The sequence below is a fragment of the Psammomys obesus genome, unplaced genomic scaffold (genome assembly GCF_907164565.1).
Source record: "Psammomys obesus unplaced genomic scaffold, mPsaObe1.curated_primary_1811, whole genome shotgun sequence".
Classification (NCBI taxonomy): domain Eukaryota; kingdom Metazoa; phylum Chordata; class Mammalia; order Rodentia; family Muridae; genus Psammomys; species Psammomys obesus.
In genome coordinates, this window is record NW_026588752.1 from 7,701,147 (window position 1) to 7,727,815 (window position 26,669).

The 26,669-nt window shown below is 45.4% G+C and overlaps 1 protein-coding gene across 1 annotated transcript in view; it reads right to left on the reverse strand.

Annotated features, from left to right (window-relative positions):
* The window catches only part of Rab40c (RAB40C, member RAS oncogene family), a 38,117-nt gene that overhangs the window by 4,011 nt on the left and 7,437 nt on the right, over window positions 1–26,669 (reverse strand). The window contains exons 3-4 of the mRNA XM_055604557.1: window positions 7,580–7,640; window positions 6,753–6,813 (exon numbers count right to left, since the gene is read on the reverse strand). Coding sequence (XP_055460532.1) covers window positions 6,753–6,813; window positions 7,580–7,640 — 122 coding nt within the window. The remainder of the gene's footprint in view (window positions 1–6,752; window positions 6,814–7,579; window positions 7,641–26,669) is intronic.

Sequence of the window (26,669 nt, forward strand, 5' to 3'; positions counted from 1 at the left end):
GTGCCAGGTCCTACAAAGACAAAGGTACCCTTACCCACAGGTAGGCAGCAGGGCCTGGCTCAAACAGGTGGGAACTTTTCTATCCTGGAGGAGCCCCATACCAACCACGAGGCCAGGTACCACTGAGAGGAGCCAAACTGGACTTTGCCTTACCTCAAGGAGCCAGGTTAGTGGGTAAAAAAACGTTAGTATTTACAATATCTAAACAGCAGAGATGGATGTCCACATTTATAATCTCAGGACACCGAGGCAGGACTGCTGCAAACTTGAGGCCCCTCTAGTGGTCTAGATAGCTAGGTCTAAGCCAGCCAGGGCTACACAGCAAGTCCCTGATTGAAAAACTGTAATGAGGGGCTAGAGAGATGGCTCAGAGGTTAAGAGCACTGGTTGTTCTTCCAAAGGTCCTGAGTTCAAATCCCAGCCACCACATGGTGGCTCACAACCATCTTTGAGATCTGGTGCCCTCTTTTGGAGTGTAGGTGTACATGCAGGCAGAACACTGTACAGCGATGCACACCTGTAATCCCCAGCACTCAGGAGGCAGAGGCAGGTGGATGGCTGTGAGGCTAGCCTGTCTACAGAGTGAGTTCTAAGGTAGCCAAGGCTACACAGAGAAACTGTCTAGAAAAACCAAACACCCAAACTGTAATGATTTAAATGAAAATGGCCCCATAGGCTCATATATTTGCATGCTTAGTACCTAGTTGATAGACTGATTGGGAAGGATTAGGAGGTGAGTAGCTGGGGTTGGGTTTTGAGGTTTCAAAAGCCCCATGCCAAGCCCAATGTCTGTCTCCCTTTGCCTGATGTCTGCAGGTCAGGGTGTAAAGCTCCCAGCGACTTCTCTAGCAACATGCTCCCCGCCATGATGGACTAAGCCTCTGAAACCGTGCACAAGCCCCCAATTAATTCTTTTGTAGGAAGTAACCATAAAAACAGAACAGTAATGACATAACTAAGACGAAAAAAAAAAAAAAAAAACAACCAACAATAATAACAAAGTCCCACTCCCTCCCAAAATCAATAAACAAGCACCTGTCTACCCTGTTGCTTGGGCACAGGGAGGGAGGCCGAGCTTTGGAGGTGATAGTGCCACCTATCAAATCACAGCATGTGGTAATCTGGCTCCTGAGCATTACTCAAAGGTATGCCAAAGACCACCCTGGAGAGGCTCCTCTCAGCACACTTTAGCAGTGAAGGCTTTCTTTTTTTCATGGGGGTGAGGAGGAACGGACAGATTGTAGTTGAATGGCAGAGTTGTAGCCTAGAGTACATGAAATCCTGGATTCTAATCCTGGCATAACAAAGTAGGAGGGAGGAGGGGAGGAGGAGAAAAAATGTCCAATGGTAAGTGGTTGGAGGACTAGCTAAGTGCTACAGCAGACAACATGCAAAGCTCAGGATTCCATCCAGAGCATGGCAAAGCAACAAAACAAAACAAAGCAAAGAGTGTTCTAAGTAAGTATAGTTGATGATCCCAGTAAACGCACACAGTAAGTTGTGAAGTGGGAAATACAGAGTCCCATAGTTATGTATACTGACACTTGAAAGAATGAAAGCACAAATGGAAGTTTACGAAAACATTACGCAGATGGTATGACGCTGGCTGGCTTAATTTCTTGCTTATGCTTCACTTTCTGCCATAACCAGCATTTGTGTTGTGTTTAAAAACAAGTAAGCAGAAGGCCACCTGGAAGAGGAGCTCCTACGGAGGCTGCCCCCTTGCCCTGGCTACCCCTCCCGGCAAAAGCACTCCCAGCTTTGCTTTCACATCAGGCCCTTCCTCGGAGAGTCTATGAGTGCAGGCTGGAGTAGAGAGACCAAAGCGCCTGTGTATTTCCTAGAAAAAAACCATCTGAACTGCAGGCGAGATAGCTGAAAACCAAAATAAAGTTTTTTTTCTTACTATCCCCAAAGCTATCAATTGTGTCTCAAAAGACAAAAAGACTCTCCTACACATTCTTCTCTTTTGTTTTTCGAGACAGGGTTTCTCTGTGTAGCCCTGGCTGTCCTGGACTCGATTTGTAGACCAGGCTGACCTTGAACTCACAGAGATCCGCCTGCCTCTGCCAGCTGAGTGCTGGGATTACAGGTGTACACCACCATGCCCAGCTCCTACCCCTTAATTTATATATCAGAAAACATATGAATTGAGACAAGGATACCGATGAGTTTTTGACATATATTTATCCATGTAACCATTATACAATTGAGATGTAGTGTGCCTTGTGGGTGAGTGTTAATGTCAGATGTCTTCCTCAATTATCTCTGCCTGGTTTTGTTTTGTTTGGTTTTGTTTGTTTGTTTTGATGACAAGGTGTCTTACTGAACCTGGAGCTTGCCAATTTGGCTAGACTGGCTAGCCAGTAAGTTTCTGGAATCTTTCTGTCTCTGCCTCCCCAGGACTGGGAATACAGGCTTTTAATATGGGAGCTCATCCTCAGGTCTTCATGCTTGTGTGGCAAACACTTTCCAGACTGAACCGTCTCCCTGGGGCTTTAAAGTACCTTTAAGAAATAAAAACTGGGGCTGGAGAGATGGCTCAGAGGTTAAGAGCATTGGCTGCTCTTCCAGAGGTCATGAGTTCAATCCCCAGCAACCACATGGTGGCTCACAACCATCTAAAATGAAATTTAGTGCCCTCTCCTGGTGTGCAGGTGTACATGCAAACACACATTGTATACATACTAAATAAATAAATCTTAAGAAAAAGAAAAAAAAAAAGAAATAAAAACTGAGCATTTAATCTCAGCACTCAGGAGGCAGAAGCAAGCACATCTCTGTGAGGGTGAGGCCAGTCTCACCTACATATCAAGTTCCAGGCCAGCCTGGGCTACACAGTAAGACCGTCTTATGCTGTCTCAAAACAACAGACAAAAAACCCTTACAAATTAAACTGGGTCTGGTGGCATATGCTTATAAATCAGTACTTGGGAGGCTGAGATGGAACTGCTTTGGGACCAAGGCCAGCCGGTGTTACATAGTAAGACCCTGTGTCAAAAGGAAAGGGGAAAGGGAAGGGAAGGGAAGGGAAGGAGAGGAAAGAAGGAAGGAAGGAAGAAAGGAAGGAAGGAAGGAAGGAAGGAGGGAGGGAGGGAGGGAGGGAGGGAGGGAGGGAGGGAAGGAAGGAAGGAAGGAAGGAGGGAGGGAAGGAAGGAAAGAAGGAAGGTAGGTCGGACAGAAAGCAAGGCAGTCGATAAGCCTGTCATGGTTACATACACCTGTTATCCTCTCACCTTAAAGGTAGAAGCAGGAAGATCAGCTCAAGGCTAGTCTCAGCTGCATAGTTAAAAATCAACCTGAACTTCATAAAACCCTGTCTCAAAAATAAATACACGGAACTGGGAGACGGCTCCTGTTGCCAAGACTAACGACCTGAATTTGACCTCTGTGATCTACATGGTAGAAGAGGACCAACTCCCAAAACTCATTCGTCCTTTGCCCTCCACTTATTCACTCTCCCCTCAAATAAATAATAAATGTAAATAAGTAAGTATTTAATGCATATAATGTATGTGTGTGGTTCCAAATCCCAAAGTACAAAGAGCCAGAATGAAATCCTCCTGTGCCTACCTCACACCACACCCTGGTTATGCTAAACTGTTCTCCCCTATGTGCAAACCCACACCCACCCACCTACACCCACACCCCCCCACACTCTCCATGCCTGCCAGATGCCAAGTTGCATGCTGGTGTTCTCAGCAATGACCAATTAGCATGTATCCTCTACTACTTCCTATACAATCATTTCATGTAAACAAATCCACTTCTGTCCTTAAAGGACGGAGCACTGGACCACATACTTCCTGATCTTATGGAAGTGAATCCAAGCCCAGCTGGACAGCGCCTCCTGCTGGCAATGGTGTGGCCCTACCAGCAGATATTGTCAGGCCTCTTACCACCTCCAAACACCAAGCCAGGGGGACCTGCTCACTCTCCTAGAAGGCAGCACAGGACTACAGGGATTAAGATGCCACTTCAGGACTCAAACCATAAAAACATTTGAGTTTGGCCATTGGTGAGGTTTAAAGGGATTCAGCAAGAGCCACTGAAAAGGGCTAAATGTGACAAGTAGCAAAAGCAAGGGAGAGGGAAGTGGCCTTTGGCTATGTGCAAGACCTAGACCCTGAGGAACCCAGAAGGCCTCTTTGGGTTGGCGAAGTGCAGCAGAGCAGGAAAACATGTCCCGTTAAGATGGCTTGTCCCAAGCCAGGTGCAGTAGCGCATACCCGGAATACCAACACCCTGGAGACAGAGGCAGGCCTGGTCTACAAAGTCCAGGACAGCCACGACTGCACAGAGAAACCCTGTCTCAAAAAACAAGAAAAACAAAAATAACAACAACAAAAAAATATGGCTTGTCCTGTTCCAGGTGGCACAGAGAAGCACTGTAGGAAGCCAACATCTCATTGCTATTGTCTTTACACAGAATGCACAACAGACGGTTCAGGAATGAAACCAGGGGCTTGCACCAAGGACAAAGCCACAGATACAAGCTAAGATGTGTGGCTCCTTTCATCCAGGAGACAGCCACTAAGAACTTCTAGAAGAAACAGGCAGAGCAGAAATAGAACCAGTGGTGCTAGATGCTTTGGGAAGGCTTCAAAATCGATGACATTTTCTTTCTAGAAAATATTGGACTGACAAAGACAGTCATGACGTGTGTGTTTTTTTAGTTCCCATGTACCAAGCAGATGTGGCTGGTTGGATTAGTTTCTTGCTACATCCACTCCACGCCTCATGGCTTTCTCACTGCATAGCACCAAACCCCGTCAGGCTGTCTCTGAGCTACCGTTTTCTTTTTCCCCCAATAACCTTTTAGTGTTGTCACCCAAAGTAATATTTTCTTTTTGTAAATTCAGTTTTTGGTATTTTTTTTTAGATTTATTTCGTGTGTATGAATGTTTTTCTGTGTTTATGGTTGTACAGCAAGTACATGCCTGGTGCCCATCAAAGTCAGAGAACTATGGATCCCTTGGAACTTGAGTTAAGGATGGTTACAAGTCATCACGTGGGTGCTAAGAATCAAACCCAGGTCCCCTGCAAAAGCAACAAGTGCTTTTAACCACTAAAGCATCTCTCTAGCCCTCTTTTATTTTAAATTTCAAAATTATATGTATTTACTGCTTTAAAAACCTGAAAATGCTGCTAAGCAAAAGGTAGGTAATTAGTTATGACTATAAATGTGGGACTTGCAAGATGGCTTAGCATGTAAAGGTACTCGCTACCAAGCCTGATGATCTGAGTTTGATGCCTAAAGGAGGCCAATTCCCACAAGTTGGCCACTGAGCTCCACACTCTTGCCTTGTTATGTACTATGCATGTTCTTTCTCTCTCAATGCAAAAGAAAAAAGAAAACAAAAAAAATGTAGATGTAAAAGATATTCCTCATTCCCCTTTTAAAAGAAAATGGGGCAGAGAATAGTGGCTCATGTATATAATTCCAGCAGTTAGAGGCTGAAAAAGGAGGGTCCTTCAGAGTTTGAATCGCACCTGAGGCTAGAGTGTGAAATCCTGTCTCAAAAATCAAGGAGAGGAGTTGTAGAGATGTCTTAGTACCTAAGAGTAATGACTGGTTCCAAAGGACCCAGATTTGATTCCCAGAACCCACATAGCAGCTCAAAACCACCTATAACTCCAGTCCCAGGAGATCTGAAGCCCTCTTCTAACCTCTATGGCCATCAGGAATACATGTGGTACACAGTCATACATGCAAGCAAAATACCCATCATATAAACCCATTTTTAAAAGAAAAGTGAAGAGGAACCTACAGAATTCATCCTTAGCCTATGCGCCTCGCTCTCTCATGTCTGAAAGTACCGAGACTTCAGACTCTGCTTCTGCCCTCAGGGTCTTGCCTCTGTGTTCCCAAGGCTGTTCCTGGCTGTCTAGAGGTAGGGCCTGAGCCTGGGGGCGTCTCTGCAACACAACAGAACTGAATTTCCATTCACACCCTCCACATGGAAGCAGCAGAGTCTAAAGCAGTTCAGTTCACACAGGTCTCAACGATTTCCCCATCTTCTGTTTTCAGCGTGGTGGGGAAAAAAAAAAATCTGAAAGCATGTAGGGGATCCCAGGGAACAGGGAACAGCTATCCCTACCATGTGTGGTACATGAATGCATGGTGCTCTTCTACAGGCAAGACAAGGTCTCCATGGCCTATTGCCTGTTCAGAGAATCGGCTGCAGCTTATCTTTAACATTCCCAATCTGCAGAGTCCTAACTTGTGATACAGCCCAAGTCACTTTCATATCCAGTCACACTCCTTAGGAGGTGCACAACTCTGGGTATGATGAAGATATGGGGAGACACCTTTGGTTTCTAGTGAAACAGATGGGTAAGCTGCACTTTAATAGCTTAGAGAGGTCACTGTAGTGGCTAAGTTCAGAGCACATCCTGAGGCACCAAGAGAACAGCAAGGGCTCAAACAGGGACACTAGAGGCAGGTACAATAGAGACTCAGTTGCCTCCCACACAGGCAGTCTGGAAATGGAGGCTCCAAAGCTCTGAATATCTTTCCTATACAGATGGGCTTTGGGGGACCTGATGTCCAGATGTCAAAATATTTGGGGAAAAAAGGGCTGAGGTGGGACCCTCAACTATCGGGTCCAGAGCTCAATCCCCAGCACTGTAGGAAAACAAAACACACCAAAGAGAGCAAATACTTAGGGAACTGGCAGGACAGTGATACAGGTTCAGAAAGAATCAGGAGAGGCATCTACCGGAACAACACAATGGTTGTTGTGTCTTACCTGTGCGCCCCTGGAGTAGGACCTGAAGATGGTGCAGAACCTGCCCTGGCCCGACGTATCCCTGAAACACAGAGAGGATCAACAGCACACCCACGAAGTCCCAGTTTGAGAGGCTCACTCCCATCCTCTTTCTCCCCCTCTTCTTTTTTCCTTTGAGACGGAGTCTCACTGTGTAGTTCTGACTGAAATTTGCTACATAGACCAGGCTGGCGTTGAACTCACAGGCATATATATATTTTTAATGTACATTGGTATTTTAACTGTATGTGTGAGGGTGTTGTATCCCCTGGAACAAGAGTTACAGACAGTTGTGAGCTGACATGTGAGTGCTGGGAATTGAACTGGGATCCTCTGGAAGAGCAGCCACGGCTGTTAACCACTGAGCCATCTCTCCAGCCCCTCAGAGACATCTTTACCTGCCTCTGCCTCCTCAGAACTGGTATTAAAGGCATGTGTACAGCTGGTTCCTTCTTAATTTTTAGTTTATGTGTATGAGCAACACATGCCTGATGCCCATGGGAGACCTGAAAAGGGCATTAGATCCACTGGACCTGGAACTGGAGATGCCTGTGAGCTGACAGACGATACTGGGAATTGAACCCAGGTCCTCACAAAGCAAGAGCTCTTATTAACTTCTGAGCATCTTTCTAGCCTGATGGAAATAGGTTTTTACGAGTAAAAATGGAGGAGGCTTTAAAACAAAACATCCTGGACTTTTTGTTTTGTATGGAGAAAAGTCCAGTTTGAACAGGGTCTATTTAAATGGTTACTGCAAATAAGGTACTTCTTCACTTGGCTTCCACACCCCCATTAGACTACCAACTCACCAGAGCTCCAGTTTGACACGCCGTCCATCCAGCAGGATGGTGGTAGTCTTATAGTCGATTCCTGTGAGGAAGCAGAGAGGTGAGAGTATCCATCAGTAACTGGCTTCACTGTGAGGTCCTCCTGCCCAAGTCTGTGTTTCAAAGCAGAAAAAGTACTTCCTCAAATCTCAAATGACCGCCGAGAAAACAGGAGCAGGAAGACGGTGCTCACTGCTCTCAGCCATGGCTCCCTCAGGGCACCAGCCTAGCTCATATTGTACACCAGTCATGGGCAAGGCAGAAGCCCAGGTTAGATGGGGCATCACATACACTCAGGCCACACCAGTCTCTCTAAAGGCTCTGGGCCCAGAATGCCTGGAGGAAAATGGTTGACTCCCACTGTGACGTGTCCTTCTTATAGATTCTGTAGTCAAACTCGCAAAGAATAAGGTGCTTCCTAATTCTTGCATTCATCACAGTTCTCAGGTACTGATGCAGCATCAAGAGAAAGGTTCTTCTTACTTACTTAGGTTTTTTTTTTTTTATGTTTATTTGTTTTGAAACAGAGTTTCTCTGCATAGCCTTGGCTGTCCTGGAACTCACTCTGTAGACCAGGCTGGCCTAGAACTCACAGAGATATATGTCTGCCTCTGCCTCCTGAGTGCTGGGATTAAAGGTATCCACCACTGCCTGGCTACCTAGGCTGGCTTTAAGCTCATGAAATCTGCAGAAGTACGTGAGGATGACAGATGAGTACTACCACACAGGACTAAAGCAATTTTTAAAATGCTGTTCCACTACAAAGCTCTCCAGAGACTTTATGCTCTGTTTATCTTGAAGGTTTGTTTGCTTTATGTTTTCACATTTTTATATATTAAAAAAAAGTCAGCACAACAGATGTTGGTGGTATCAGGCAGCACTCGGTAATTAGTTTATATGAATCACTGGAGCCTTATCAGTTCTACCTGTGGTGCTGAGGCCTTTCTGGTGTGTGTGGAGGAGGGCAATGGCCTTTCTATGTAGCTAAGGCTGGCCCTGAACAGTGACTCTCTTCTCTCATGCTCAGGAAACACCTTAAAGACATTCTTACTTTCCATATATAATACTTGTAAGCCAGGTGTGGTAATACCCATCTATAATCCTACCATTTGGGTGGCAGATGCTCTGGAACTCAAGGTCCTCTTTATCTGCACAGTAAATTCAAGGCTGCCTAATCTACAGAAAACCCTGTCTAAAATAGAACAAAACTTAGCCTTGTTCTAAGAGGACTCAGAAATGGGCATTTTACAATGCATAGGCCTCATTCTCACAGAATGTGTGTCCCTGTGCACATGCGCATCTGCACACCCAGCGCATCCTGGTGAGTATGTTGATGTCTGTGTGCCTGTGTCCCTGTGTGTCTGTACAAGAAGACAGCACAGCATCCTCTTCAGGCTCCTTCTGAGACATAATCTGCCTCATTAACCAGTAACTGCATCCAAACTTAGTTCTGATGCATTAGAGAGGACACAACAACAGAGTAAAAAAACTGTAACATACAGAATAGAAAAAATATTTGCTTATTAGGACCGAGAGTTCTATAAATAACTCCTTAAACTCAATAATAAAACAACTCAATTCAAAAATGGACAAATCCATATCCCAAAGACACAGATAGGAATGGTCAACATACACAAGAAATTGTGCTGTGCTACTGGCAGCCATCAGGAAGCAAAATCAGAACTCTGTGCTCACCACCGCATGCTGGATTAGATGGCTAGACTCAAAACAGACAGTGAGGTATAGAGACATCGGGACCTTTCTCTTCTGCCAGGTAGGAGAGCTATAAAATAATGATCGCACAAATGTACAAATATGTGGTGCTGCTGAGCTGTGTACTTAAGTATGGTTAAGACATGGTTTTTGAGACAGAGTTTCTCTCTCTCTCTCTCTTTTTTCCTAAACAGTACTGGAATTTGCTCTGTGGACCAGGCTGTCCTCAGAGATCCACCTGCTTTTGCCTCTCAAGGGCTGAGATTAAAGGTGTGTTCCACCACTGCCCAGGTGAGACAGGGTTTTCTATGATGTCTGGCTGCCCTAGAACTTGTTACGTAGCTGGCTTGAATTTGAAGCAATGCTCCTGCCTCTGACTCCTCTATTTCTATGATATAAGGTAAGAGTATTGCATGTACACCTGAAGGACTGACAGCTGGGCCAGGCAACAGTGCTCCTGTGCCCTCTCCCCACCTTTCCCTAAGCTTCTGTGATAGGAGCTCAATGCTGGCAACTGCAGCTTCCGAGAGAAGCTTGTGAGGTCACTATTGCAGTGATTTCGCTTTTATTTCATTAATTAATTTAATTAATCAAATTATCTATCTATCTATCTATCTATCTATCTATCTATCTATCTATCTATCTATCTATCTATCTATGTTGAGACAGAGTCTCATTATGTAGCTCTGGCTGGCCTGGAACTCACTATGTAGACCAGGTTGTCCCTGGACTAAAGAGATCTTTCATAGCGACCCACCTGGCTCTGCTTCCTGAGTGCTGGGATTCAAGGTGTGCACCACCATGCTTTGTGCTGATTTTTAATTGACCTCTTTAAGAACAGACCAGCAGGACCTGCAGCATAGCCTTGACTGTGATCTGGACTCACCAATCCTATCGCTGAGGAAGGCAACTGCCTGACTACCAAGCTACCCCTAGATGGTGCTGTGGCTCCAGGCTGCTGCAACAAAACAGTGGACGCCTGGGAAGAGCCTTCAAAGAGACCATAGTTGTCACCAACAGACCTGTCAGCAACATAAAGAACTATGCAGATGGGCCTGTCACTGTTCTCAGCTGGGCTCTGAGGTGCTCTCTGCCACTGACACAGATGACTGCGGGACACCGGCAAGCTCCCCTAGCCAGCACATCTGCCTTTCAGAATGAAACACATTTGCAGGAGCCCCAGCACCAGGAGGGCCTGGGAGCTTCTGACATGGAGATGGTTTGCAGCTCTGGGAACCAGGTCAAGCATCTCAAGGGAGGAGATGACCCAGGGGTGGGAGGGGCAAGGGCCTGCTCTCTAGCCAGTGGCCTGTTCACCCAGGAAATCTGGGATAGTCATCAGCTAGACAGTGAACTAGCCTCTCCCTCGTCAGGCTTTAAGCAGTCAGCACCTTTTCATGTGAAGGCAGAGCACACCAGTAAACATGTGATTAGCATTCACAAGGCCCTGGGTTCACTTCCTAGCACCCTGCCCCCGAAAACGGTGGGGGTTTATTTAAATTTTATTCAAAATAAATCAGTGAGCCGAGCATGGTGGCACACACCTTTAATCCCATACTTTGGAGGCAAAGACAGGCAGAGCCCTATGAGTTCATGATCAGCTTGGTCTACATAGTCCAGAACAACCAGGACTACATAGAGAGACCCTGTCTCAAACAAACAAACAAACAAACAAACAAACCAGTCAAACAAACAAATAAATAAAACAGAAATCAGCTATCAAGAACCAGTGTGATTATACATACTTGTAATCACAGCTTTCTGGAGGCTGAGGCAAGATTATGAGTTCAAAGGCAGCCTGGGCTACAGCATGAGTCCTCTCAAAATGAAAAGGAGTAGTCTAGCTGTGTGGTGCTACATGACTACCAGTGAATGGCATCACAGGAACCCACTGAGCTAGCCTTTCAGGTCTCTTGCCAGAAAGCACAGGTACTGGCTGGTGGACCTGCGGCTTGAGGTCACAGGTGTCGGTGGCAGGTAGCTTTGCATAAGTACCCTCTAGCGGCCCTCACTTTTTTTTTTTTCAAAGCTGGGAAAGTGAAAGCTGTTCTCCTCACCCAGGAAAACATCTCTTCCAACCTGGCTGAGCAACAGCTCAAGGCCATTCAAGAAATTAAGAGTCCCCGGAGCTTCCTGGCCAGCAGGACTGGGTGATTTTGAGTGAGTCGGGCCTCACTACCCACACTGCTCATCACACAGCTCTACGGGGATCTACATCAAGCACCCACAGAGAGAGAGAAAAGTCCAGTAGGAGAAATGGATGCTCGGGGGTCTAATGACAGTCCACATTAACGTGTTATGCCAAGATTACCAGGGAAGGAGCCCTTGGCTTGGTAGGGTTCTAAAAGGAGCAATTATCCAAGGCTTGAGGGTAAGTAGGCCCTGAGAAGGAGGGGGCACAGAGGTGGAGGAGTGTGGTGGAAGAGGCAGAGCAGTGACCTGGAAGGGGGCCTGAACCAGGCACAAGAGAGACAGCAGGCGTGTGGGCACAGGCTGGCAGAGCCAGCGGCAAGCTGGAGTCTGAACATCACTGTAAGGGATTGGTGGGTGTCAGCAGGCTGCTTCTCTACTCTAGCACTCTTTCAGCACCATTCACTTTCCCCTTCTGTCTCAAAACAGTTTTCTTTTTAATCAGCTAAGACAAGCCCCCGAAGAGGACCAGCTGTCCCCTTCAGGCCCCAGATCATCTGTGCTAAGCTTCTCTAAGCAAAGAGGTCTGCTGCCCAGCCACTATCCCTGAAGATGAAAGCCTCACCAACCAGCTTGGCTCTGTCCTCACAGCCCTTTTGTTCATCTGAACCCAGCAAGCGTTGACCCCCACCACCACACCTCCTCCGATCTGAGTAGTTTTTAATCTTATGAGATACACACCAAACAGGGAAGCTGAAGCAAGCAGGTTGTAACACTTGTTCCACTTATGAGAAGGAAAGCATTGGCCAGGGTACTGGCTCAGTCTACAAGTCAGGGCCCTTTGTTCCAGTTTATATGAGACCAGATCTCACAAAGGTACCCTTGACCTCTGACCAGCACCTGGCAATGGCCAACCTTTTCCTCTGGCTGCTCTCAGGATGTCTTGTCTGCTTAGGGATCTCTGTGGCCGCCATCTTTGGTGCTGGGTGCTGCCCTTCCATCTATTCGCCTTGCTCCATGTGCACAGATCCTGTCCTTCCTGACCCATGCTGGCCAGACTGACTGCTAAGGTAACGTCCAAGTTTCTCCTCTTTCCCCATCAGTCTTGCTTTTCTGTTCTATCTTCTGGGAGATTTCCTTATTTTTTGCTTTCCAGCCTTTTCTACACATCAATTTCCATTGATCTGTAGTTTCTAGAACTCTTTGGGATCTGGACAGCCAGCCAACAGGAGAGGAACCTGGTCTTTGTTCTCAGGGATGTGGAGAGATGTCTGGAGCTCTCTGGTGTTCTCAGGGTTCTTTTCTATTGAGTTACAGCTTTTCTTACAGATTGATGAGTTTGTCCCTTTGCTCCCTATGAAAGCCCTTCAGAGCTGCAGAAGGCCCTGTGACTCTGATTGCTGAACCAGGGCTTGTGGAGGAGCTGCTGTGCTGAGGGCCATCTCTGGAACTTCTCTTGGCCTGACAGCTGCGCAGTGAAGACCAGAAGCATGCTTTGGGATCCTGTCTGCCAGTTGCTGGAGCCAGGGGGTGCCAAGTTCCTCCATTCAAAATGGACTTGGGCTAAGAGGACTGTTATTAGCTCCTTGCTTCTCTCTAGCCTCATGTACCCGGTGGTGTCTGGTGTCCCTGGCTCTATTCTCCCAGAGAATAAGCCTCCTGTGTCCCCTGGTAGAGAGGGACTTTGACATGCCAGCCTTGGGGCACCTGCTTTGATTTCAGCATGATCCTGTGACCCCCCCCTTCACCCAGCTATGCCTGCATGTGATGCTTCCTAAACTAGCAGCCTCTCATAGATTTATGTTTAATTTTTTTTTCATTTTTTTCATTATTTTTGTGTATATGAGGGATGGAGGCATGAGCATGTCACAGCATGCATATGGAGGTCAGAGGACAGCTTGGGGGTCAGTTCTATCTTTCCACCATGTGGATTCCAAGATCAAATTCAAGTTTTTAGGTTTAGTGGTACCCCCACTTGCTGAGTTCCAGACCAGCTAGAGCTACATAGTGAGACCCTGTCTCAAACAAAAACAAGAGGAAGAAGGAAGGAAGGGAGGGAGGGAGGAAGGAGAAACAAATGTAGAGTGCAATCCAGGTACGACATCTAGCACATACATGTGAGTGTATACATATGCACACATTACTAACACAAACACCGCCCTCAAAGATTCTAAACATTCCCTTGAGGGCATGTGGCCCGGCAATTTTGCTAGGCTTACCAGCCAAGGAGCTTCAGAAGTCCCCCTCTTAGCCACTCCCAGCCCCTTCCCTGCCAGTTCTGGAGTTACAGGCATATGCTTCCATGCTTGTCTTTTTATGTGAATTCTCAGGATATGAACTCGGGTCCTCATGCTTGTGTAGTAGGCCCTTTACCAACAGAGCCATCTCTAGAACCCTGGGAGGACATTTTCTCATCAGGGGGCAAAGACACCACTATTATACCCATGACTATTCTGAAACAGAGAATGTGCTGATGCCAATAATCAAGCAAATGCCTGGCTAGGGCGGGCCCCCATCATTCCTCCTCTTCTTTTTTTGGTGAGACACAGTCTTACTATATAGCCCAGGCTAGCCTTGACACTCCATCCTACCTCAATGACAGGCATGAGCCACCATGCCTAACTCTAGCCAAATGTTCACACAGCTAAGACACCTGTGCACACAGGTCAGCCCTGTGTGTCATGACATTGCCTTATAGACACGAGGGAACAATCTTGTTTTCTCAGGATTTTTCCAAGAGTTGCTAGCCATGCTGGGAAAGATCATACCACCCTGTAACACAGGCAGAGATATGCTTCACCTGATACCCTCTCAGTGTCTGTACCAACTGAACCTCAGCACTTAATACAACTGATTTCTTCATCAATCACCCTTTTTCTTTGTGAACTGTTTGGTTTTTTGAAACCAAACAGGGTTTCTCTGGGTAGCCCCTGGCTGTATTGAAACTAGCTTTGTAGACCAGGCTGTCCTAGAGCACAGTGATCTGCCTGCCTCTGCCTCTGCCTCCTGAGTGCTGGGATTAAAGTGTGCTCCCTCACACCTGTCCCTTTAGGAACTGTTTTGCAGATATGTATTTAGGAACATTTTAGCCAGTGCACAATGTCTATCACTTGAATTTTGTTTCTTTTCAACACAGTAAGTGAGATGTACAAAGCACTGTCTGGGAGAAGCCCTGAACCTGGTGGAACTGAGGGCCACATCTGTAGGTTACAGTCTGAAGCTGAGGTCCTGAGACTCCCAAATCCCAACCCCCTAGTGCTGGTCTATGTCCAGACTGCTTTCAGGATAACTGAGGATAAGTGGAAACAAGGACCTGGCTGCTGACTCCTCAAAGGGATACTTCACATATGGATTCAGGCAAAGGCAGTAGAAGAAGAAGTGGCCAAAAAACAAGTCAATAGTTGGGAACAGCGATGCACGCCTGTACAGTAACAGGCCAGGCAGGCGGAGAACTACTGGAAGTTCTAAGCCAGCCTGGCTATAGAGTGAGACTCTATCTTGAAAACAAGAGGCTGGAGAGACGGCTCATCAGTTAAAAACACTGGCTGCTCTTCCAGAGGACCAGGGTTCAATTTCCAGCACCCACATGATGGTTCACCACCATCTGTAAATTCAGCCTCGGGGGCCTTTTCAGGTACTACACACATAGTACACATACACTCAGACAAAAACATCTATACACATAAATTTTTAAAAATATTTTTGTTCGTTTGTTTTTGTTTTTCTTCCTGAGACAGGGTTTCTCTGTGTAGCCTTGATTGTCCTAGACTCGCTTTGTAGACCAGATTGGCCTTGAACTCACAGAGATCCCCTGCCTCTGGCTCCCAGAGTGCTGGGATTACAGGTGTATGGCACTATGCCCAGCTTTTTTTTTTTTTTTTAATTAGGTCACTAAAGTATCAAATTTCTGTAATGGGATAATTTTAAACAGAGATTTTCAGGGTTAATCCTGACACCACATTCTTGCTTTTGGAGACCATTCCCCAGGAGCTGTAAGACATGGAAGATTCACAGCAAAACCCAGGTACTGTGAGCAGTTTCTGAGTGACACACAGGAAAAAGGCTGTTGCTGGGCATGGGATGGCTCCTCTGCTCACACGGCCAGTCTGTCAAGAACAACCTCCAGCAAGTGCCACCTTCCTGTAGGTGTAGTCACCTGACAGATCAGAGCAAACTGGAAGCCACATCTTCCACCCACAGGTAGGTTTCCTCTGCCAGCCCCTCATTAAGGCAGGTAGGTATGCATGAATTGGAGTCACCTCTGGGAAATTACAAAATGCTCAGGAGAGAAACATACATGAAAAAGGAAAGTAAGAGCACTGGTGTCTGTGTGGTTCTGGCTGGGTCACACAGCTTTATTTTGGTTGTGGTAACTCATGGGCCTGGACTTTCTTTTCATTGCAGCAGGGACTGGCCTGACTAAAGAGCCACTCCATTATGTGCTCCTGGCCAGCAGCTCCACCCTGCGAGTCCAATCTTAGGTGTGAGGTGGGTTATTTTCCCACACATTTAAGCCAGATCCAACAGAGAGTCATCTACACTGAGCAAGGGCCCTATAGGCAACACATATGTGTTGTCTTCTTCTGTCATGGTAGAAGAATGTATATATACATATATAAACATTTTATATATTCAAAATTTTGAGTTGTGAAAAGTAACAATTTTGTTTTATTTTCCCACACAATACTGTGATATCTCACTTTTCAGATTATAAGATTCAAATCCTTACAGAGAAATGGTAACATTAAACTTGTAATTATCTAGTTTCCAACTTGGCTAAAAGCTACAAGGCTTAAAAAAAAAAAAACAAAACCTCAGGATAATTAACAAAAAATGTTAATAAAAACTAAATTAAGCATAAAATAGAGAGGCTGGAGAGACGGCTCGGTGGTTAAGAGCACTGGCTGCTGCTCTCCAAGAAGACCAGACTTCAATTCTCAGTACCCACATGGTAGCTCACAACTGTCTGTAACTCCAGGAGATCCCACACCCTCACACTGAAAACACATGCAGATGAGAACCAATATACATAACATAAAAGTAAGTAAATTACTTTAAAAGAGTAAAATAAGGAGGCTGAAGCTGGTGAGCGGGCTCGCTGGTTTTCTAAAGGACACAGTACAAGTTTCTAGCACCTATGTCAGGCAGCACACAGCTGCCAGAAACTCCAGCTCTTGGGGACCAACAACCCTCTCTGGCCTCCATGGGTACCTACACTCATGTATACATACCTAGAAACGGGGACACACACACATACACATTATTAAAAATAAAAATAAATCTCAAACAAGCAGAAAATGCTTACTAATGTCTGTTGCTTGTAGTATTTCAATTTAGAATCTGGATTTAGACCGCCAGCTAGTGTTTAGGGGAAGTGCCATCCTCTTTCCCAACAGGCTGCTGTATGACTGCACTTTGCTGGAGGCAGGCATTGGAAGCCTCTTTATGCAGACGTGGATACAGACCTCATCCTCATCCTCAAAGGGAGGAAAATGAGGACTAATGATCAGGGAGGGTTGTGCCCAGCCAGCTGCTGGTTTCCTCTACAGTACCCAGAATCCACTTCTAGTAGATGCAGCCCACCCATTCCATCCAAATGCAATGCACAACTTTAGAACTATATCCAAAACAATAGAAACATCATGGAAGGCAGCTACTATTTCTTACTGTTACTCTTTAGGGAAGAAAAACGGGTTGGCCCATGTATTCCAGGAATAGACAAATGATCAAAAGAGGAATGCATGGATCTCATGATAACAGAAAAGGCTTTTTCTGTAATTAGTAGACATGTAAAGTGTGGCAGGGTTTTGTCCCAGCAATCCAGGGTAACATAGGGCCCTGGCGTCCTTCTATAAAGGCTATCAGGAGCAGCCTAAGGCAGGGCAAGAAGAGTACATGCCTCTGTCAGGGGTTTACGGATACGATAGATACTCAGTGAGCCAAGACTCATTGCTGCTAACGGACAATGTTGACATGGCCCACAGTCTGCCTACTAGGACGCACTTCTAGAGAGTAAGTGGGACCCAAGACTTGCTCCTGAGAGCTAGAATAAGGCCAACGAGTGGGTATCCACTGCATTACCTGAAAATGGACTCTGATTTGCTGGCTTATGAAAGCCACCTGTGGTGGTTTGAATGAGATGTTCCCCATAGTCTTGGGCTATGAATTCTTGGTCCCTGAATTCTTGGTCCCTAGCAGGTGGCACTAGCTGGGGAGGCTCAGGAGGTGTGGCCTTGGAGGGTTTAAAGACTTGCACACTTTCAAATTTGCTCTCTGTGCTTCCTGCTTGCATTTAAAATGCGAGCTCTCAGCTGCTGCTCCAGCTGCCATGCTTGCCTGCCTCCATGCATGTCTCACTGGGATGGTGATAGGCTCTTATCCCTCTGGAACCAAAAGCCCAAATAAAACCTTCCTTCTATAAGCTGCCTGATCATGGTGTTTTAACACAGCAATCAAAAGATAATTAATACGCCACCTTAAGGAAATGTCCACACGGCCAGGAGCCAAGGTAGCGAACAACCCCCAGAAAGCTGATCTCGTAAGGCTCAAAGGAGACCTAAGACCTAGCCTGTTCAATGCCTCGATTCAGCCTGTGAGAGGCTCTGGGACCCTGTGAGCATCACCCAAGCTGTGCCCAGATTCCTGACCCATACAAACTGTGTGCTAATAAGTGAGGCATAACGAAAAATACAAGTCGGGCACAGCAGTACCTCAATAGGTTATCTAAAACACAACTACCTCTGACCTAACCAATGGACCTACGAAAGTATACAGACACAGAACAGTCTAAGACAACACCTTAGAACCTTGTGAAGTGGTCTTGTGAGAGACAATGAGTGTGGCATTCTGGCAGCTGCTTTTGGCATGGTTTCTTACACTGGTACTATAGAGTTCCCAAAGCAGACACAGGCTCTTGAGCTCACAGCCTACAGTCTACAATAGTACCACAATGCCAGGCAATATAGAGACAGTCGCGCTTCTGTCTCCACTTAAATCTCTGCATTCACTTAATTCTTGAGTCTTGATAAACTGTGGTTTATTCTGTTGCAAACATGAATTTGTAAAATTATTGCAAAAAAGACATGCTTGGTTTTTGGTTGGCGTTATTTTTTTGTTTTGGTTTTTTTTCAAAGGCATAAAGACATGTTTTTTTCCACTTAAGGCAAATTTAGCTAGGAATACTAGCTCATGCTTGTATTCCAGCACCGAGGCAGCAGGAAGACAAGTCTGAGGCCAGCCTAGGTTACACAGTGAGAACCTTTATAAAACACACACACCAAAAACCACAAAAGCAAATTCATGGGGACAAGGAAGAAGACTTAAAAATATCAGTCAGAAGAGTAACAGTTACTATGTATGTATGTGCCCTAACTCCTGGTGTCTTAGTGCAAAAAAAGACACAGCAGCTGGGATGAAGGTATGATTGCGGTATGGCTCTGAGGCAGAAGACTACCTTAAATTTTCTGGATGTGCTTCATCACCCATGAGACTACTTAGAAGCCTTCTACAACTGACTTAGAACCCAATCCTGCTAATAACCCAGTAAGCAAGGAAATGAAGCCTCCTCCATAGCTTGCCCACCAATGGTAGCTGCCAAAATCTTGTTTTTTGTTTTGTTGCTGTGCATTTTTCTTGTGGTAGTGCTAGGCCTCCCTAGCAGAACTAGGGTCTCCCTGGGCCTCCCACATGTTCAACAAGTACTTTCTCACCAAGGCTCACTTGTTCCCTGCCAACACTGATTTCAGCCCTGTTGTGACCTCTAGCTCTGTAAGATAGTGTTATAGCAGAAAAAAGAGCTGCAGCTGCAGAAAAATTACTAATGGCTGTCCACCTCAGCATTGTGCTTTATAATCAAACTGGATACAAACTAAAAAGTACACACTCCGGGAATGGCTAGATAACTTTAGCTGCCTCCACAGGAACAGAAACAGGCACCCACCTCCTAGCAAGGCTGAAAGGAAAGCAGGAGGAAGAGGCACTACCCTCCAGGCAGGACAGGTACTTTGAGAAACTGTTCAGGCTAAACACATGCATGACCTATAACCCAGCACTTCTTTAACAGAAACCCGCACATGTTCACCAAAACAAAACAAACGTATGTACTCTATTTTTATTTTTATTAAGTGTGTTTGTATGTGGTATGTGCACATGAGTATGAGTCCACTCAGGGGCCACAGGCATTGTAGTCCCCAGGACTGGAGTTATAGAGGGTTGTTAGCAACTTAACATGGGTACTGAGAAGTGAATTCAAGTCCTTTGGGAGAGCACTACACTCCTTCCTTCCTTCTTCTTTCCTTCCTTTCCTCCCTCCCTCCTTCCTTCTTTTGTTTTTTTGAGACAGGGTTTCTCTATACAGCCTTCAGTCCAGGCACTTGGGAGGGAGAGGCAGGTGGATCCCTGTGAGTTCAAAGCCAGCCTGAGCTCTAGGACACAGCTACACTGAACTCTACCTTGAAGAACCAAAAAAAAAAAAAAACAAAACCAACAAACTAGTCCATAGTAACTGAGTAGCAGTTGCTGGGGCTAGAGGCAGGCAGAGGGGTGACCTGCACACACACAGGGCTGCACATGGTTCTGGTCCCTCAACACTCAACAGAATCCGGATTTTTCTGTCTAAATCTACCTCAGTAAGGCTGACTAGGAGATAAAGAGGCTGCGGTTAAATGCTGGACCAGAGCTTACAAGCACTGCTAATGAGAACGCCAGGTGCCAGAGTGCAAAGAACTGTGTCTCTAAAATGACCCACCCCCAACCCCAAACAGAAACAATAGTCACTTCTAGGTATTTACCCAAGGGAACCACGACATTCCCACAAAAGGATTTGTGTGTGGTGGTTGTGTTTAATACCTTTAAATTCAGAATGTAAAATAACTCAGATGAATACAGAAAAAAAACAAAAACCATAAACCAGGTTTTTTTCATACAAAACACTACTCAGGGCAGAAGCTCCTTTGAAGGGATCAAAAACTATGTGAGCAAGCACTGTGGAGTATGAGGGAGGAGGACTGTAAGTCTGAGGCCAGACAGCCCAGCTACATGATGAAAGATTTCTGTGTGTGTATGTGTGTGTGTGTTTAGGGGGTGTTTCCAGACACAGAAACACATTCCACTTGTGGTATTCTGGAGCAGACAAAAGTAACCTGTAGGTAGGAGCAGTAACTAACCTCTCATGGGCAGGAGAGAACTTCTTTCTGGGGGACAAACATTGTGTCCTGATAAGGGGTGCCTACCCAGAGAGCTGTATTTGTCAGAGCTCCTAAAGCAGTGCTTCTCAAACTTCTAATCCTGCAACCCTTTAACAGTTCCTCATGTTGTGGTGACCTCCAACCACAGAATTATTTTCATCACTTCTTCATCACTGTAATGTTGCTACTGTTATGAATCGTAAATATTTCTGGACATAGAGGTTTGTCAAAGGGGTCTTGACCCACAGATTTGGAATCATTGTCCTAGAACCAGACTTCCAAGATTAGTACATTTTATTCTATATAAACTCAAATATCTCACAAAATCAAATTATGAGCTAGGCCTGGAGCATGCCTTTGATCTCGGCACTCAGGAGACAGAGGTCAAAGGAAGCTACCTATAGAGTGAGTTCCAGGCCAGCCAGGACTACACAGTGAGACTCTGACTCAAACAAATTGGAAAAAAAGAGAGGTAGAAGGAGGGGAGGCAGAAAGAAGAAAAACAAAACAAAACAAAAAAACAAACCCATAGCCAGATACAGTGGCATACACTTTTAATCCCAGCATAGGCAGCGGGATGCCTTGAGTTCAAAGCCAGCCTGATCTATAGAGGACAGACAGGGCTGTTAAACAGAGAAACACTGTGGTGAAAAACCAAGTAAGTAAGCAGGTAAATAAATAAGTAAGTAAGTAAAATTAAACCCATGTAGGATATCAACCTGACTTTAGGTTAGTAGGTCTCTTCAAATGAGAAGACTGAGTTGCCTGCCAACTAGAATGGGCTAGAATGTAGAGCAGAAACGGGGAGAGCCCGGGATCCGAATTGCTAGCATAAAAAAGCTGACCATAGATGGAAGAGCCTGTCATACTGTGGAAATGTGCCACTCCGCACATGCTGCATCTAACAGATGTCCCTCAGAAACAGTGACATATGCATCTGCTGTCACAGGCAAACCAATACCTGCAGAAGTACAGGACAGAAGAAAGAAGCTAATGGGCACAGAGGTGTCTTCTATGCTGACAGACCAATGCCAGACAGCAGAAGAAATGCCGGGGGGGGGGGGGGTTTGTATAGAAGGATATCCAGAAGTGTCAGAGCTTTTACTTACTCTTCTAGAACCCACACCAAACCAGATTCCTTCTGTCTGCTAAGAACAAGCATACTCAGCATAGAAAATCCAGTGAATCCGCAACACTCAAAAAACATGACCATTATAACACCAAAACCCATGCATAGTCACCATTAACCTTTCATGTGTCTCATCACATGTGCTCGTTTAGGCTGGGCACTGTGGCACCTGTAATCCCAGCACTCAAGAAGCAGAAACATGTGGATCTTTGTGAGTTCAAGGCCAGCCTGGTCTACAAGGCAAGTCCAGGACAGCCAAGACTACACAGAAAAAATGTCTCAAACAAACAAACAAACAAAATAACAAATGTGCTTGTTCGCCTCACATCTATATACTACATAGTCACAATCAGCCCACTAGATCTGAGTTCCACATCTACAGATTTAACAACTGCAAACAAAGCAGTAAAAGAAAATGCATTTGTATTGAACACATGAAGTCCTTTTCTGTTTTAATAGTTTTTTGTTTGTTTGTTTGGTTGGTTTTGTTTTTGTGTTTTAAAGACAGAGCCTCACTGTATAGCTCTGGCTGGCCTGGAAATTGGTATGTAGATCAGGCTGGCCTGAAACTCACAGAGATCCACCAGTGGCATCTGCCTCCAGTGATGGAATTAAAGGTGTGTGCCACCATAGCTGGCTCAGACTTTGCCTGCATGTGTGTCTGTGTGCCAGGTGTGTGCAGCACTATCAAGATCAGAAGAGTGCTGGATCTTCTGAAGCTATAGCTACAGATGCTGTGAGCAACCATGTTGGACCCTCCGCAAGAACAACAGTGCTGTTAACTGCTGAGCCATCTCCCAAGCTCTCACATTCAGATTTAAAAAAAAAAAATTATTATATGTCAAAATGTTGCTATGATTACCTGTGGGGGAGGGAGGCAAGCAAGGCACAGCATGTTTCTGGAGGTCAGAGAACAAGTCTGTGGAGTCAGTTATCATTACTTTACATGGGTTCCAGGGACTGAACTCAGGCCACCATGCTTGCACAACAAGCACCATTACCTGCTGAGCTGTCTTGCCAGGCTGACGTTTTTAGTATCATTATTCCTTCAACAACATAGATCATTTACTCTGTTTTTGGTATGTAAGTCCTCTACAGTCAGCAGACAGGAAAGTGTGAAGGGTTAAATGAAAATGGTACACTTTTTTTCCTTTCTTTCTTTTTTTGTTGTTATTATTTGTTTTTGGTTTTTTGCTTTGAGACAAGGTTTCTCTGCATAGCTTGGCTATGCTAGAACTCATTCTGTAGACCAGGCTAACCTTGAACTCAGAGATCTGCCTGCAAGATACAGGGATTAAAGGTGTGCACCATCATGCCTGGCTTCCTTCTTTCTTCTTCTTTTTTGGATACAGGGTCTCCATGTAGCGCTGGGCTATCCTAGAACTTTTTAATGTAGACCAGGTTGACCTAAAATTCACAGCTCTACTTGCCTCTGCTTCCTGAGAGCTTGAGATTAAGGGTATGGGCCAGTATTCCTGGCTGTGTGCCGTTTTATATAAGGAACTCGCGCATCTATGAATATGGACATCTGAGATTAATTAATCCCCTATGGATACCAACAGATGACTATGACTACATTCCCTCCCCCTTAACTGGGGACATCCCTCTCTCAATGACTATTCACTACGTGTCCCTCTGAATACGAACACTCAAAGGCTGTACAGTTCACACTATGAACACAAGCACATCATGTTTCCACTGAGGGACTCAGGCCATTTGTTTTCCACTTTTATTTTAAAATGAAAAGTCTTGGTTCCCTCTATTGTATCTATCATTTCTGTAGGACAGGGTCCTAATTACTTGGTGAAAAAGGCGGCTTTCTGCGATCCTGATACACAGCTGCTCCTTTAGAAGGTGCACACCCACAAACCTCGAGTTCTGTGAGTCACCAGCTTTAGGCTCTGACAGGCCTTGTGGGTAAGCACACCCTTCAGCTGAGTTTAAGGTTCAACCTCCTCTACCCTTTTCTATTGGAGCCTCCTCTCTGTGCCCTGCACAGCTGACCCGAACAGGAAAATCCTTCCAGTGACCAAACTGCTGTGGGGACTGACACAGACCTGAGACATACCCGAGTGGACATACACGCTCATTTTGGCTCCTAAAAAAGTTCCAGGACCTTTTCACTGAGTGTGGGAGCCTGTGCAAAAAAGCTGCGAACTTCCTGTGAGCTATGGATGGGGCGGAATGCAAAATGTTCTTCTTACGAGGTGGTCTTCCAGAAAGAACTACAACAACTACGAATGAGTAAACGCACTTGAAAGCAAGGACATGACGAGGATGCTCTGGCATGTGCACATTATCTCTTTGGGAAAGACAAAGGCCTGGGAGGAATATTCTTGGCTCTTTTCACATAACCAAAGATGATAAGACAGAGCACCAGGTGTATTCTCTCGCTGTACTTATATTTGCTTAAGCTAACTGTAAATGTCACTTCATGTCTTGCTTGCTTTAATAAAAAAAAATGAGAACTACTTTGTTTATACTATGTAGCTCAAGAGCCAAGAGACCCCCGGTTCCCCATGCAGGTCTTTGGAGTATATCCTCTGATCCTCAAGATTTACCCTCACTGACTGGGGGCAAGTGGACAACGGAGTTCTCAACAGTTTTGCTACTGGCTAGATTTACTTTTGCCTATGTGTAGATAATTTGATACCTTTAATAAAAAGCCTAGACAAAGTTTTCAATTTTTTTTCACGTCAAATTAGAAGAATGGATAACTTCTAGGACATATACAATATTCTGTCTGCATATATGTCTGCATACCAGGAGAGGGTACCAGATCTCATTATAGATGGTTATGAGCCACCACGTGGTTGCTGGTAATTGAACTCAGGACCTTTGAAAGAGCAGCCAGTGATCTTAACCACTGAGCCATCTCTCAAGCCCCAACTTCTAAAGTGAGCTGTTTTCTAGCGCAGCTTTCTTTTTTGTTTGTTTGTTTGTTTGTTGTTGTTGTTTGTTTTTCCCCTCAAGACAGGGTTTCTCTATGTAGCTCTGGCTGTCCTGGAACTCACTCTGCAGATCAGGCTGGCCTCAAACTAAGAGATCCATCTGCCTCTGCCTCCCAAGTGCTGAGAGACTAAAGGTGTGAGCCACCACCGCATGCTACAAAAAAATTTTTTTACAAAGACATTGAACACCAACACAAACCTTTAATCCCAACACTCGGGAGGCAGAAGCAGGAGGATCTTAAGGAATTCAAGGCCAGCCTGATCTACTTAATCAGTTCCATGACAGCCAGAGCTACATAGTAAGACCAAGTCTTGAAAACAAAAAACAAAACATTACAAAACAAAAAAAGCATGTGCCACCACACCCAGGAAATATGTACATATATCATGAATATATGAATCTGAAATGAAGAATCAGGTTTTGTGCTAGGCCTAGAGACACATACCTGTAACCCAGCACCAGGAACACTGAGGCATAAAAAATTGACTGTGATTTCAAGGCCAACCTAGGCTACATACAGAATCTAAGGCCAGCCTGGGTTATATATCAAAGACACTTCTCTAAAGCTACAATCAGTTTTCGGTGCCGAGAATTGGGGTTTTGTTGTTATGTGTGTTGGTGCTGGCACACAAAGGCCAGAAGCACTGGATGCCCAGGAGCTGGAGTAATATGCAGTTGTGAGCTACCTGATGTGGGTGCTGGAAACTGAACTTGGGTCCTCTCGTAGGGGTGTGCACTCCTAACCACTGAGCCATCTCTCCAGTTTCATGGTTCCATGAGTTCTAAATGCCAAACCAGCCCTTCACACACGTGGAAGGTGCTCTGTTTTCCATGTGAACAGTAAGCAAATATCTATTAAGCAATGAGAATTTTAAAGAAAGGAGAAGCTTCAACTCCAACAACAGGGAGAGAGTCCAGTGAAGAGAGCTAAGTGTGGAATGGAGGCTCTGAGCTGGGTGTTCCCTGAGGGCCTCTTCCCACATAGCCTCAAGGTCTAGAAATACTACAGGCTTCTGACTGGAGTTACAGCCCTTCTGTCCATACAGGCAACACCCTCAGAATTACGCACTTGCTCATGATTAACTACCTGTGCAATAAATGTAGGCACCAAAGTCCTTACAAAAGGTTCAACTTCTTAACCTGGAAATTAGATTTCACCTTGCCATGCCTATGCTTTGTACATGCAACATTTGGCTGTTACGAACAGTAGTTTTTTTGGTAAGTATTTCCTACTTAATAAAATTCAACCAAGAAAGTCATATAATAAGCTAACTGTGGTCGCACATGCCCATAACCCCAGCACTTGGGGTATGGAAACCATCCTAAGTGGAGCCCAAGAATTCAAGGCCAAGCATGGTAGCACAGGGGTTTAATCTCAGCACTTGAGAGGCAGAGGCAGATGGATCTCCGTAAATCTGAAGCCAGCCTGATCTACAAAGCAAGTTCTGAGACAGCCAGGGCTGTGACACAGAGAAACCCTGTCTCAAAAAGCAACAACAAAAAGAGTTCAAGGCCACTTTTACCTATACATGGAGCTTTGAAGTTAGCCTGGGCTACATGAAACCCTGTAAAAGCCATAATGCCTGTCTACACAGAACAGTCAGGCCCTCTGGAGAAACAGCTAGTTCCAAACTAAGCAGGGCCAACATGTACTTCAAAGTATCAACTGCACCAAAAGCAGGAGACGCTCAGACGACTCAGGACACAGCCCAGAACCGCCTGAGAGGGTGCCACATGCAGCTCTATGTGAGCACCACCAGGAAGATGGTAGTGAAGGAAGATGAGGCAGCAACAGAAGGCCATCACTTTACCACCAAGGAGGGGAAGGAACACCACTAGCATTCACTGATAGAATTCCTATAGGGTAGGATTCAGTGGATGGGGGAGACCTCAGAGAATCCAGAATGGACCACCATTCAATGCTGTCCCTTCGGCAGGGTCCTACTCTATCTGTTCCCAGGGC